Source organism: Rhinoderma darwinii, chromosome 9, assembly GCF_050947455.1.
Source record: "Rhinoderma darwinii isolate aRhiDar2 chromosome 9, aRhiDar2.hap1, whole genome shotgun sequence".
NCBI classification, from domain to species: Eukaryota; Metazoa; Chordata; class Amphibia; order Anura; family Rhinodermatidae; genus Rhinoderma; species Rhinoderma darwinii.
The window spans coordinates 72,677,210-72,693,825 of record NC_134695.1 but is presented as its reverse complement, the minus strand read 5'-3'; the positions used below and the strand labels follow the sequence as shown (position 1 = coordinate 72,693,825).

The 16,616-nt window shown below is 38.9% G+C and overlaps 1 protein-coding gene across 5 annotated transcripts in view; it reads left to right on the top strand.

The window, feature by feature from the left end:
- MICAL2 (microtubule associated monooxygenase, calponin and LIM domain containing 2) overlaps window positions 1-16,616 on the top strand; it is a 218,428-nt gene that overhangs the window by 184,838 nt on the left and 16,974 nt on the right. For all 5 annotated transcript variants that reach the window (XM_075838150.1, XM_075838144.1, XM_075838145.1 and 2 more), the window contains 3 exons: window positions 6,015-6,085; window positions 6,669-7,743; window positions 11,418-11,503. In XM_075838150.1, coding sequence (XP_075694265.1) covers window positions 6,015-6,085; window positions 6,669-7,743; window positions 11,418-11,503 — 1,232 coding nt within the window. The remainder of the gene's footprint in view (window positions 1-6,014; window positions 6,086-6,668; window positions 7,744-11,417; window positions 11,504-16,616) is intronic.

Sequence of the window (16,616 nt, the reverse complement as noted above, 5' to 3'; positions counted from 1 at the left end):
TTCCTTGAGGGGTGTAGTTTCCTAAATGGGGTCACTTCTCGGGAGTTTTCACTGTACTGGTACCTCAGCGCAATGCAACATGGCGTCAAAAACAAATTTTGTAAAATCTCCACTCCAAAAACGAAATTTCACTTTTTCCGTTTAGACCCTTGCCGTATGTCCAAATAGCCGTTTACAACCACATATGGGGTATTTCCGTAATCAGGAGAAATTGTGTAACACATTTTGGGGTGTCTTTTCTCCTGTATTCCTTGTGGAAATGAAAAATTCTGAGCTAAAGCTACAGGTTATATTTCACGGACCAATTCTAATAAAATCTATAAAACACCTGAGGGCTCAAAATGCTCACTACACCTCTAATTTAATTCTTTCAGGGGTATAGTCTCCAAATTGGGATCACATCTGGGGAATTTCTACTGTACTGGTACTTCAGGGACTCGCGACATGGCCCCCAGAAACCAATTCAGCAAAATCTGAGCTGCAAAATCCAAATGGTGCTCCGTCCCTTCTGAGCCCTGCCATGGGTCCAAACAGTAGTTTATTACCACATATGGGGTATTTCCGTAATCAGGAGAAATTGCTTTACAAATGTTGAGGTGCTTTTTCTCCTTTATCCCTTATAAAAATTAGAAAATTCTGTGTTTTTTCCAAAAAAAAGTCTCTTTTCATCTTCACAGACTAATTCCAATAAATTCAGCAAAAAACCTGTGGGGTCAAAATGATAACTATACCACTAGAAAAATTCCTTGAGGGGTATAGTTTCCAAAATGGGGTCACTTTTGGGGGGATTCCACTGTTTAGGTCCCTCCAGGGCGTTGCAAACGTGACACGGCACTGAAAACCATTCCAGTAAAATCAGAGCTCCAAAATCCAAATGGCGCTCCCTCCCTTCTGAGCCCTGCTGTGGGTCCAAACAGCAGTTTATTACCACATATGGGGTATTTCCGTAATTGCGAGAAATTGCTTTACAAATGTTGGGGTGCTTTCTCTCCTTTATTTCTTGCAAAAATTAGAAATTTTTACGTTTTTCCAGAAAAAAAGTAGATTTTCATTTTCACAGACTAACTCCAGAAAATATAGCAAAATACCTGTGGGGTCAAAATGCTAACTATACCCCTAGATAAATTCCCTGAGGTGTGTAGTTTAAAAAATGGGGGTCACTTTCGGGGGTTTCCACTGTTTTGGCACCACAAGACCTCTTCAAACCTGACATGGTGCCTAAAATATATTCTGAAAAAAGGAGGCCCCAAAATCCAAGAGGTGCGCCTTTGCTTCTGAGGCCTGTGTTTCAGTCCATTAGCGCACTAGGGCCACATGTGGGATATTTCTAAAAACTGCAGAATCTGGGCAATAAATATTGAGTTGCGTTTCTCAGGTAAAACCTTCTGTGGTACAGAAGAAAATGTATTACAAATGAATTTTGTAAAAAAAAATGAAATTTGAAAATTTCAGCTCTACTTTCCTTCAATTCCTGTAAAACGCCTAAAGAGTTGAAACACTTTCTGAATGCTGTTTTAGATACTTTGAGGAGTTTTCAAAATGGGGTGTTTTATGGGGGTTTCTAATATATAGGGCACTCAAAACCACTTCAGAACTGAACTCGTCCCTGAAAAAATCGCTTTTTGAAATTTTCTTAAAAATATGAGAAATTGCTGCTAAAGTTCTAAGCCTTGTGAGGTCATAGAAAAATAAAAGAATGTTCAAAAAACGATGCAAACATAAAGTAGACATATGGGATATGTTAATTGGTAACTATTTTGTGTGGTATTACCATCTGTTTTACAAGCAGATACATTTAAAATGGGAAAAATCATAATTTCTTCATATTTTCGCTAAATGTTGGTGTTTTTCACAAATAAGGAATGAATTTATCGACCAAATTTTTGCACTAAACTAAAGTCCAATGTGTCACGAGAAAACAGTCTCAGAATCAATTGGATAGGTAAAAGCATTCCGGAGTTATTACCACATAAAGTGATACATGTCAGATTTGAAAAAATGGGTCTGGTCCTCAAGGCCAAAATGAGCTGGGTACTCAAGGGGATACTGCCCCCTATGTACAAAAATATAACTACTACAATACTGCCTCCTATATACAAGAATATAACTACTATAATACTGCCCCTATATACAAGAATATAACTACTATAATACTGCCCCTATATACAAGAATATAACTACTATAATACTGCTCCCTATATACAAGAATATAACTACTATAATACTGCCCCCTATATAAAAGAATTTAACTACTGTAATACTGCCCCATATATACAAGAATATAACTACTGTAATACTGCCCCTATATACAAGAATATAACTACTATAATACTGTTCCCTATATACAAGAACATAACTACTATAATACTGCCCCTATATAAAAGAATTTAACTACTGTAATACTGCCCCATATATACAAGAATATAACTACTGTAATACTGCCCCTATATACAAGAATATAACTACTATAATACTGTTCCCTATATACAAGAACATAACTACTATAATACTGCCCCCTATATACAAGAATATAACTACTATAATACTGCCCCCTATATACAAGAATATAACTACTATAATACTGCCCCCTATATACAGGAATATAACTACTATAATACTGCCCCATTATACAAGAATATAACTACTATAGTACTGCCCCCTATGTACAAGAATATAACTACTATAATACTGCCCCTATATACAAGAATATAACTACTATAATACTGCCCCCTATATACAAGAATATAACTACTATAATACTGCTCCCTATATACAAGAATATAACTACTATAATACTGCCCCTATATAAAAGAATATAACTACTATAATACTGCTCCTATATACAAGAATATAACTACTATAATACTGCCCCTATATACAAGAATATAACTACTATAATACTGCCCCCTATATACAAGAATATAACCACTATAATACTGCCCCCTATATACAAGAATATACCTACTATAATACTGCCCCCTATATACAAGAATATAACTACTATAATACTGCTCCCTATATACAAGAATATAACTACTATAATACTGCCCCTATATACAAGAATATAACTACTATAATATTGCTCCTATATACAAGAATATAACTACTATAATACTGTCCCCTATATACAAGAATATAACTACTATATTACTGCCTCCTATATACAAGAATATAACTACTATAATACTTCCCCTATATACAAGAATATAACTACTATAATACTGCCCCTATATACAAGAATATAACTACTATAATACTGCCCCCTATATACAAGAATATAACCACTATAATACTGCCCCCTATATACAAGAATATAACTACTATAATACTGCCCCCTATATACAAGAATATAACTACTATAATACTGCCCCCTATATACAGGAATATAACTACTATAATACTGCCCCATTATACAAGAATATAACTACTATAGTACTGCCCCCTATGTACAAGAATATAACTACTATAATACTGCCCCTATATACAAGAATATAACTACTATAATACTGCCCCCTATATACAAGAATATAACTACTATAATACTGCTCCCTATATACAAGAATATAACTACTATAATACTGCCCCTATATAAAAGAATATAACTACTATAATACTGCTCCTATATACAAGAATATAACTACTATAATACTGCCCCTATATACAAGAATATAACTACTATAATACTGCCCCCTATATACAAGAATATAACCACTATAATACTGCCCCCTATATACAAGAATATACCTACTATAATACTGCCCCCTATATACAAGAATATAACTACTATAATACTGCTCCCTATATACAAGAATATAACTACTATAATACTGCCCCTATATACAAGAATATAACTACTATAATATTGCTCCTATATACAAGAATATAACTACTATAATACTGTCCCCTATATACAAGAATATAACTACTATATTACTGCCTCCTATATACAAGAATATAACTACTATAATACTTCCCCTATATACAAGAATATAACTACTATAATACTGCCCCTATATACAAGAATATAACTACTATAATACTGCCCCCTATATACAAGAATATAACCACTATAATACTGCCCCCTATATACAAGAATATAACTACTATAATACTGCCCCCTATATACAAGAATATAACTACTATAATACTGCTCCCTATGTATAAAAATAGAACTACTATAATACTGCCCCTATATACAAGAATATAACTACTATAATACTGCTCCTATATACAAGAATATAACTACTATAATACTGCTCCCTATGTATAAAAATAGAACTACTATAATACTGCCCCTATATACAAGAATATAACTACTATAATACTGCCCCTATATACAAGAATATAACTACTATAATACTGCCTCCTATATACAAGAATATAACTACTATAATACTGCCCCTATATACAAGCATATAACTACTATAATACTGCCCCTATATACAAGAATATAACTACTATAATACTGTCCGTATATACAAGAATATAACTACTATAATTCTGTCTGTATATACAAGAATATAACTACTATAATACTGCTCCTATATACAAGGATATAACTACTATAATACTGCCCCTATATACAAGAATATAACTACTATAATACTGTCCCTATATACAGGATAACTACTATAATACTGCCCCTTATATACAAAAATATAACTACTATAATACTGCCCCCTATATACAAGAATATAACTACTATAATACTGCCCCCTATATACAAGAATATAACTACTATAATACTGCTCCCTATGTATAAAAATAGAACTACTATAATACTGCCCCTATATACAAGAATATAACTACTATAATACTGCTCCTATATACAAGAATATAACTACTATAATACTGCTCCCTATGTATAAAAATAGAACTACTATAATACTGCCCCTATATACAAGAATATAACTACTATAATACTGCCCCTATATACAAGAATATAACTACTATAATACTGCCTCCTATATACAAGAATATAACTACTATAATACTGCCCCTATATACAAGCATATAACTACTATAATACTGCCCCTATATACAAGAATATAACTACTATAATACTGTCCGTATATACAAGAATATAACGACTATAATTCTGTCTGTATATACAAGAATATAACTACTATAATACTGCTCCTATATACAAGGATATAACTACTATAATACTGCCCCTATATACAAGAATATAACTACTATAATACTGTCCCTATATACAGGATAACTACTATAATACTGCCCCTTATATACAAAAATATAACTACTATAATACTGCCCCCTATATACAAGAATATAACTACTATATACTGCCCCCTATATACAAGAATATAACTACTATAATACTGCTCCTTTATACAGAATGTAACTACTATAATACTGCTACCTATATACAAGAATATAACTACTATAATATTGCCCCCTATATACAAGAATATAACTACTATAACACTGCCCCTATATACAAGAATATAACTACTATAATACTGCCCCCTATATACAAGAATATAACTACTATAATACTGCTGCCTATATACAAGAATATAACTACTATAATACTGCCCCTATATACAAGAATATAACCTACTATAATACTGCCTCCTATATACAAGAATATAACTACTATAATACTGCCCCCTATATACAAGAATATAACTACTATAATACTGCTCCCTATATACAAGAATATAACTACTATAATACTGCCCCCTATATACAAGAATATAACTACTATAATACTGCCCCTATATACAAGAATATAACTACTATAATACTGCCTCCTATATGCAACAATATGACTACTATAATACTGCTCCTATATACAAGGATATAACTACTATATACTGCCCGCTATATACAAGAATATAACTACTATAATACTGCTCCTATGTATAAGAATATAACTACTGTAGTAATGGATGTATATACTACTGATAATAACCCTGGTTGGGCTGTTATTAGGTAGCATTGTAGAATGTTTCAATGCAATATATGTATTTTACGTTTTTACATTTCAGCATTTCCTCTTCTCATTGCTAAGAGATTATCTCACGTCTCAAGAGATAGTACCAGCTCTCCGGATGATGAGGTAAAATTCAATGTTATTACATTTACAAGGCTATTATTATGCATTCACAACTTTCTTATGTATACCAGGCCACCTGTATTGAAGTTCTTCCCTCTTCTCACAGAAAATCGTCCCTTCAGCTCTCAGTTTTCCCATCGCTCTGTCACCTACCCTCCCTATAGATGCCATATGCCAGCCACCAAGTAAATGTGCTATAGAATCTATGGTAATATTTAAAGGCAACTTCAGTGATTTGTGCTCCCTGGGTTCACTGTTACAGTAATGTTTCTACATTGTAGCAACTAGTGGCTGTTATCTCCATGACACATTTTTTTCTACAGCAGTAAATGTGTCATACTCTACCCCCTTATGTTATTTTCCTCTTTTCAGGCTTCATTTGGCAGGTGTACACCGTCAAGTGATAAATAAGCTTTGATAAAGGTTGGCAGTAATGCAGTCATGTGGCCAATTAAAATTCTATGTTTTCTTTTGTAATTATAGTTCGTGTTTAAAATGAATGTCGTCGATGTACCTTTGTATAGTAACCGAGATTTTATCAAATGTAGCGTCTAATATCTATTCTCTTTCTTGTCTGGTTATTGAGGTGTTCAACAAAAACACATCTGAACATTTCAACGAACCCAATATATTAAGTATGAGCCAGGAGGCCCCAGTAGAGCAATACCATTCCATACCTTCATATAAACCTCATCACAAGGCCCTGCTGGGCAACAGTACGGCCTTGAAACATGGAGAACATGGGTCATCAACTACTTCCACACCAGTTTTAAACCATCAGTATTCCTTCCAGCAGAATGTGTTGAGTGGATATGGAGATGTGGACATTGGGAATGATCATCTGTCAGGTAATCTTAGTGACCACAGTGATGTTTTTGAGAAAGATGAGAATGCAGATGAAGGTTCTAAACAAGACAAGTCAAGACAAGATCAATGTAAACCTGCACAGCCAACACTTAAAAAATTAGTTCTTTCAAATGAGGAGAAATCTAAACTTCTTGACTGGAGCTCTACAAAACCAAGACCACCGGTCAAGGTCGTGCGTGAACAAACCCCTTCTCATGTCAATCATGACCCTGGTGGGGAGGCAGAGAACAAGGGTAAATCAGCTTTTGCCATATTATCCAGCGCAATTAAGAGATCATTTACCCGTTCTATTAGTTCTGCCCCAGACAGCCCCAAAACCATTTCATCTTCTAAAACCAAACCAGTATCACCGGCCGGCGGCTACTTGGACATTCCTGGTTCCTTTTTCAGTAGAAGTCTTAGTAATTCGGAGAGTTACATTAACCCCAACAACACTGAGATGAGTTTTATGCCTAACCATTTATCCTCATCGCACCTCGATTTCAAGGCCTCCACCGATGGCCGCTCTTCAACCACTGGATTTTTATCTTCTCAAAAAAAGAAACAAGACTCGCCTATAGTAGAGGACTTGCCAAAAATGTTGGAAAACTCAGATTTACCTTTCAGAAACAGAAAAGGTTCTTTCTTCTCCTCTCTCAGACTGACAGACAAAACCTCAGAGACTCCATCGAATGCTCCGTCAAATGACTCTTGGTACGTTCCCTGGGGCTTTCGGAGGAAAGCAAATGAAAAAGAAGTGGGAAACAGACCCCATACGAGTTCCATAGCTGCTTCAAATCTTCAAACCCAACCAGGTAAATCCTTGGTCTTCCTCATATACCTCAATATCGCTCTTAAAATAGCCTTTTTGGAAACATAGAGTGAAAAATATCAGTTGGCACCTGCTGTCTATGGCGCCAGTGACGTGTCGGGTGGCATTATATCCTATTGATATACAACACCTGGTGGCCACAAATTGATGAAGTATACGATTTTACATTTACGTGACATTTTATATTAAAGCCTTTAAAGGCAATGATAATTCGATTTTGGCAGACACAACCTGGTAGCTGGCACCACCTATAACCGTGAGGTTGAGTAGGTGCAGAGATTGTTCAGTGTACATCTTTTTCTATATAATGAATGTAGTAACTTTTCATTGATGGTTACAGTGACCCTCATAGAGACAGGTCAGATGTTTGCATAGGTGGAGGTCCTTGAACATGACCATTACAGTCCTAAGCCTATGTCCGAGCAGCCAGGAGCCCCTTTGTTTTAGCAAACGCTGGGGTCCTCCACTCATGGACCATCATTAATAAAAACGTCTGGGATCATGTTATTCGTTGGTAAATTAGGGTCTAAACCTATAATAATGTTATATAGATAAAATGTATGGGCAATGGCAAGTTACGTCAGTTACAATGCCGCTCTAGAAAACCTGCCAAATGGGCTCAAAATGTAAATCTAGGAACAAGTATATGGAATATACAATAAATATAGATAGAAAAATAAATGGGGGGCGTAAAATATGCTCGTACACGGATATATAGACCGGATCCTCATACATGAAATGGTTAATTTTCCCATGGATACAACTTGTATCGCCTGTTTAATATTTTCCTCTGATATCTTTTCATTCCGGACCTTGGCCCATTGTCCTAATAAATACGATTATTTGGCTTGGTGCACGTGCCATGGCCCCTTTTCCATTAGGCTTGCGCTGACGGAGGGGCGACCGTCACATTTGCGAGCTAATCGTATCTACAGTGCTGATCGGAGTCAGGGAAGGGTTTATGTGGATGTGATAAACAATTATCAGCCGCCTTTCAGCAACCAGGGATATATTCATAAACCACTAAGTGCTTTTAAAACAATATGCGGCGGCCTTACCCTCTGCTTCTTCTATTTGGTGTCTATTATTTCCCGGCGCAGGTAAAAGGGCCGCACAGTGAGACAATATTGTTCCGTGGTAAGAGAGATAACGGGATTTGTGCTCCTATGGTAACAGAATATGTTAAACTGTTAAAAATCCTCAATATTTGTTTGCAGACGAGTAAAAACAAATTTATTTTAAAATTTACCCCTTAATGACAATTGATGCCGTTTACCTTTTTAGGGACCACAAGTTCCAGCATGCTACGGGTTAAGGCAAATGGTGACCTAAAGGAGGACACGGCCGGAGCTGAGGGGAATTCCTCTATCATAATAATTATTGTCAAATTGCCAAATATACTTTTCAGCCATTTTTAAGTTACCCAGTATACATTGATGTGGACAGTGATTTAAATCACTTTGACAAGGTGAACTACCAAAGCTCAGGACAGGAATGGTTGTCACAGGGGCATTGGAGCAGGGGAGCTTCAGGCCTAGAACTTTAATCACGTTTTTCCCATCTTTATCAATCAGTAAAGTGACTTTTATACTATGATTGTGGGAGTTTTCCTACCGGTGTCCAATGAATAAATCTGTAATGAAAACCATCGACCACATCTGGCTCCTCCCAGTTATCAGCTTTTTTGCAGCACATCATCCACCACACCCTCATTTTGCAGCACATCATCCACCGCACCCTCATTTTGCAGCACATCATCCACCGCACCCTCATTTTGCAGCACATCATCCACCGCACCCTCATTTTGCAGCACATCATCCACCGCACCCTCATTTTGCAGCACATCATCCACCGCACCCTCATTTTGCAGCACATCATCCACCGCACCCTCATTTTGCAGCACATCATCCACCGCACCCTCATTTTGCAGCACATCATCCACCGCACCCTCATTTTGCAGCACATCATCCACCACACCCTCATTTTGCAGCACATCATCCGCCGCACCCTCATTTTGCAGCACTTTATTCCCCATTCCCATCCTGCAGCCCAATACACCGACATAGATATGCAGCACGTCATCCCCCTTTAGATTGGCAGCACCTCACCACCTTTACCCTGCGGCACACCTTCCATCCCCCATGTCCTGTACCCCACTGTCCTGAGTCACTATTGTCCGCTGTCAGTCTGATCTCTCCACTTTGCTTTGAGTGGTCGGCCTGGTAGGAGTGAATGAACCTCAGATCGGGGGCATTGGACTCCCTGATAATTTCAGCACCTCGTGCCATTGTACTCATAACCACTAATCAGTATGAGGGTCCTGAGCAGCGGACGTACCTAACACACTGTGACGAAGATCCAGGGCCACCAAAATTACAGATTTAATTTCTCAAACTAAACTGTGAACATAAAACATAGACTCTGATTGCAGTTGTGAGCAGCTTTGTTCATCCTGAGCTTCCTGGTTCATGAATAGAATGTCAGAACTACAGTTAAGACTGCATAACGTTTATATGGCACTCAGGATCTGTGGAAAGCTGGGTGAAATCCCTTAGACCATGATAAATAACTCAGTTGCTTTTATTACCAGGTATTTGTCTGTTTGATTTTATTAAAGGGAAAATATTATTTATCCAGATAAATTCCCGTCTCCTCACCACCGTCCTATAAACCGTTCCCTGTGGCGCTCGGCGCATTTCGATAACACATAAAAAGTTGCAGAGACGTAACATGAAACTCCTGGGCCCCAATGCAAAATCGGTACCGAGGCCCCCACCCATCATATATCATTTATAATACAAGTGTCCTCTTATGTGACAGAGATGCCCGCTCAGGCACCCAAGTGTGATTGGCACCTCTGCGCCCCCTGTAGCTGGATCGTTGATAGAAAAGTCGCTGCCCATTTGCTGCTGTTCCGTTTGTGTTTTAAAGAAGCAGCAGACACGGTGACGCCGCTGAGCAGATGTCATGTGTTGTAACGGTGCCAGACAGCAGAGACGTATGAACCTAATTTGTTTAAGAGCTGGCAGAGACGATTACTCTTTTTTTTTTGTGCATTCAATTAGCAATGAATGGCGAGCGTCAAACAATCATGTATAAAATATGGCAAACATGAAACATCCAGTTTTAATTAGGGATTGTGTCTTTAAGTGTATTCATCGTGAGCTGCTGGGTAGTGATGACAGATCGGGATCAGTCAGCAGGTTGGAAATAAGCAGAACCCCAGGGTGTAATGTCCATGCAGAAAATAACCTCTAGGTGTCAATAGTGAGGCCTGTGCTGCAGTCAGTGCCTCGAGCTACCAGGTCCCAAAATGACCAGAGCAACCAGGCCCTGAGATGCCCAGAGCAACCAGGTCCCCAAATGGCAGGAGCAACCAGGTCCCCAAATGGCAGGAGCAACCAGGTCCCCAAATGGCAGGAGCAACCAGGTCCCCAAATGGCAGGAGCAATCCGGTGCCAAAATGCCAGGAGCAACTAGGTCCCCAAATGCCAGGAACAACCAGGCCCCCAAATGCCCGGTGCAACCAGGTCCCCAAATGCCCGGAGCAACCAGGTCCCCAAATGCCTGGAGCAACCAGGTCCCCAAATGCCTGGAGCAACCATATCCTGAAATGCGTTGCTTGCAAAAATGTTTAATTGTAGTTTTCTATTCCAGAAGTAAAAGACATCAGAGCAACAAAATCGGAGAATTACAGCTCTTCAGATGAGGAAAGCACGAGGAGGCGATCGTCTTCATTTAAGGTAATATCAGTGCTTGTATGATAAGTGGTGACATGTGGGAGGAAGGGGAAAAGGGGTCGTTATGGGGTCGAAACTCCACAACATGAGCGTTGGAAGAAGGTTATGGGCACCAGTGCCGCCATCTGTGTCACATGATCACACTTCACCAGCGGCACTGTCCTCCCCTGAGGCACCACTCAACTCAAATCGCATTACAAAACGTCAGAAAATAATATGGCAAATATCGCATACAAATCTGTTTCCTAAGGGGATAAAAATTGCGCACGATTTATAATTAGCGCCTCGTTGGTTTTCCTACAATCTCTATATCGCAGTCACATGAAATCTGCTCGATATCACAATGTGATCGCATTAGTGTAATATCCGGGGCCATTCATTCGCCGTGGAGCCGTGAAGATTGCGCAATATGTATAATGTCGTGACTGGTACCAGATTTTACTATTATTAATACCCTGTTAAGTGGCATGTTCCACTATTGGCAGGTTGGTTCTTGCCCGGCGTGGATAGAGTTTAGCTGTTTCCCCATCTTAGATAACAAGGTGATGATGATTGGTTGGTTGCTGCCCCAGAGCTCCAATCCCTTATGTTGGAATTTTGTCCCTTTTTCGAGTCCTGACCTGTACCCACCTAATGTCCCTATTACAAGCAGACATTAAGCACTGCCACCTAGTGGTCAATATAGAAGATGTCCTAGATTGGTCAGCTGATCTTTCTGTGACCTAGAATTCATCCACATAAATTCTCTGCTATGTCCCCCCCCCCCCCTTGGAATATCAAGGGCAGCTTCATGGGTTTTACTGATATTAGCGCATCTCCTAGACCTTGAGGACCTCATTTTAAGACATCTGCTGGTGTTAAAATCTTTCTGAAAAGTTCCCCAACTTTCTAATATTCTTTGTGTTTCAATTCCTCACCATTTTCACCAAGATCTCTTCTTGCTGTCAGTGGATGGAAACATTATTGTAAAAATACACATCTGGACCTAATACTTCTCACATGCCTGAGGGTTTATATCAGTGTATTATCTATAAGCAGCACAAAACTCCTGGCTGTCCTAGACTTCAGGCGGATGGCTCTGTTATACACTGATACATTGTAACAAACCCTAGTGAGGAGGACTAGGTCAGGGTATTTTTTTCGATTACAGATGTTGTTTTTGATGCAGTACACCTATAATCAGTCTAGAAACATAGAGAAAATATTGAAAGGGTTAATGCAGAAGGAGCTCCAAACCATTTTGCATTATAATTAACCCCTTCACAGTTGGAGGCTTCTGTCATTGACAGACCCGGGATGTGTAGCAGCATATAAGGGTTTGTCAAGGCTCCTACTTGTTGGAAGCACAAAGAGAATGTTATTATTATATTTCTAGTTTCACTGCTTCTTACGAGGAGCCCCCAAGAGATCACAGAGACCATTCATTGCCGGAGTCACCGCCATATCCACGTGTTTACTGCTCAACATCTGCACCACGTTACTGGTATCCACAGGACAACTCCACCCAAAGTCTAAATACTCAGATATACTGGGTGTTATCCTCCATATCCCCCTACCCCATGTCACTCTCACCGGAATCTGAGATATGAGGAGCTGTTTGGTGGGGTCCTTAACCCGTAGAGCAACTTTACCTTTCTCTTTGGCTGCATGTGATACGAACAGAACTCGAGTGTCTCTCCTGCCCTGCTGACTATCCAGATCGTATTTTCTGAAAAGACTCCCCAATAATCCTGGGGGGGGGGGGGGGGTTTGCTCTATGAAAAACCATGTAATATTGCAATGGTGACTGTATACCTGCAGCTCTGTTTGTAGCACAGTTGAATGCAATCCATTGTTCTCTGTTATCAGCCCTGTTAGGCTGGGGAGAGGCTGACTGTAGTTAGTTTTCAATGGAATGAGTGATCGGAATTGCAGAAACCACCCTGCCCAATAGTCACTACTTTATGTCACATATCTCCAGTGCTAAGAACCTCTATAGACATTTATATCTCTATATGTGACTGATATCAGCCGCTCCTCGTATAACACTGCTGTACTATTATATCCTCCAGTCCCTACATCTATATATGTGACTGATATCAGCCGCTCCTCCTATATCACTGCTGTACTATTATATCCTCCAGTCCTTATATCTATATATGTGACTGATATCAGCAGCTCCTCGTATAACACTGCTGTACTATTATATCCTCCAGTCCCTACATCTATATATGTGACTGATATCAGCCGCTCCTCTTATATCACTGCTGTACTATTATATCCTCCAGTCCTTACATCTATATATGTGACTGATATCAGCCGCTCCTCCTATATCACTGCTGTACTATTATATCCTCCAGTCCTTACATCTGTATATGTGACTGATATCAGCCGCTCCTCTTATATCACTGCTGTACTATTATATCCTCCAGTCCTTACATCTATATATGTGACTGATATCAGCCGCTCCTCTTATATCACTGCTGTACTATTATATCCTCCAGTCCTTACATCTATATATGTGACTGATATCAGCCGCTCCTCGTATAACACTGCTGTACTATTATATCCTCCAGTCCCTACATCTATATATGTGACTGATATCAGCCGCTCCTCCTATATCACTGCTGTACTATTATATCCTCCAGTCCTTACATCTGTATATGTGACTGATATCAGCCGCTCCTCTTATATCACTGCTGTGCTATTATATCCTCCAGTCCTTACATCTATATATGTGACTGATATCAACCGCTCCGCTTATATCACTGCTGTACTATTATATCCCCCAGTCCTTACATCTATATATGTGACTGATATCAGCCGCTCCTCTTATGTCACTGCTGTACTATTATACCCTCCAGTCCTTACATCTATATATGTGACAGATATCAGCCGCTCCTCTTATATCACTGCTGTACTATTATATCCTCCAGTCCTTACATCTGTATGTGACTGATATCAGCCGCTCCTCTTATAACACTGCTGTACTATTATATCCTCCAGTCCTTACATCTATATATGTGACTGATATCAGCCGCTCCTCTTATAACACTGCTGTACTATTATATCCTCCAGTCCTTACATCTATATATGTGACTGATATCAGCCGCTCCTCTTATATCACTGCTGTACTATTATACCCTCCTGTCCTTACATCTATATATGTGACTGATATCAGCCGCTCCTCTTATATCACTGCTGTACTATTATATCCTCCAGTCCTTACATCTCTATATGTGACTGATATCAGCCGCTCCTCGTATAACACTGCTGTACTATATATCCTCCAGTCCTTACATCTATATATGTGACTGATATCAGCCGCTCCTCGTATAACACTGCTGAACTATTATATCCTCCAGTCCTTACATCTGTATATGTGACTGATATCAGCCGCTCCTCTTATATCACTGCTGTACTATTATATCCTCCAGTCCTTACATCTATATATGTGACTGATATCAGCCGCTCCTCTTATATCACTGCTGTACTATTATATCCTCCAGTCCTTATATCTCTATATGTGACTGATATCAGCTGCTCCTCTTATAACACTGCTGTACTATTATATCCTCCACTCCTTACATCTATATATGTGACTGATATCAGCTGCTCCTCTTATAACACTGCTGTACTATTATATCCTCCAGTCCTTACATCTATATATGTGACTGATATCAGCCGCTCCTCTTATATCACTACTGTACTATTATATCCTCCAGTCCTTACATCTATATATGTGACTGATATCAGCCGCTCCTCTTATATCACTGCTGTACTATTATATCCTCCAGTCCTTATATCTATATATGTGACTGATATCAGCCGCTCCTCTTATAACACTGCTGTACTATTATATCCTCCAGTCCTTACATCTATATATGTGACTGATATCAGCCGCTCCTCTTATATCACTACTGTACTATTATATCCTCCAGTCCTTACATCTATATATGTGACTGATATCAGCCGCTCCTCTTATATGACTGCTGTACTATTATATCCTCCAGTCCTTCTATCTATATATGTGACTGATATCAGCCGCTCCTCTTATAACACTGCTGTACTATTATATCCTCCAGTCCTTACATCTATATATGTGACTGATATCAGCCGCTCCTCTTATATCACTGCTGTACTATTATATCCTCCAGTCCTTATATCTATATATGTGACTGATATCAGACACTCCTTTTATATCACTGCTGTAGTATTATAAGTTGCTGACCTTTTTTAAACTTAACATTTTCAGGTTTAATGCTCAATCTTAGGTGGGCACATGTAGTACCTACATACTACCACCTGCTGGTGCTATTGCTTTGCCATTTGTCCATTGCAATAGCACAAGGTTTATAGGATTAGCAAAAATCAGGACGTATGATTGAAATTTATAAGAAATATATATTTTTTTTCAGTTGCACTTATTTTTTTTATTTTTATCATAATTTAGAGAAAATAAAACATTGTGACTTGAACACGTCCGGTCTAAGCCTCATGTGCTGGATCTTGTACATTATATCCCTCTAAACATGAAGATTAGAGTCCATGCAGCTCAGGATTCAGCCTGTGGAAGGATAAATAAGTAGTCAGATCAGTTCTGCCGCTTTGCCACCTCCGCCCCGACTTGTAATCGCTCCAGGACAGCGGTGGCTTCTGGATTTCGTCCCTGAACCGATCGTTAGATCCTGATTTGGCAGAAAGTCTGGAGCTGAGCACCCGCAGGACTCTGGACTCTTTTACCATAAAAGGAGAATCTGCCTAGAAACGCGATTTAATCTCAGGTTGTTGGAAGCGGCAGGAAAATGAGCTGCACAATATCTGCAAACACCGCAGGAACGTTCCAGAATAGACGAGACAATCGCTTAAAAAGCAGTTACATAATCTAATGTTATTAACGTGGCCGCTCATTTTACATGTGGGAAAAAAATACAGCAGGGAAGCCATAGGAAATATGTACTGCTCCCACAAGGGCCGTCACCAAACTTTCCCAGATTACTGAATGACAAATCTTGGATATGCTGTATTCAATGGAACGGTGAGGACATTGTCATTGAAGCATGACTGCCCTGCAGGATGGCACAAATACCGGACAGTTATCTTGTACCCCTGAAATATCAGACCCCCCTTTCCTGTA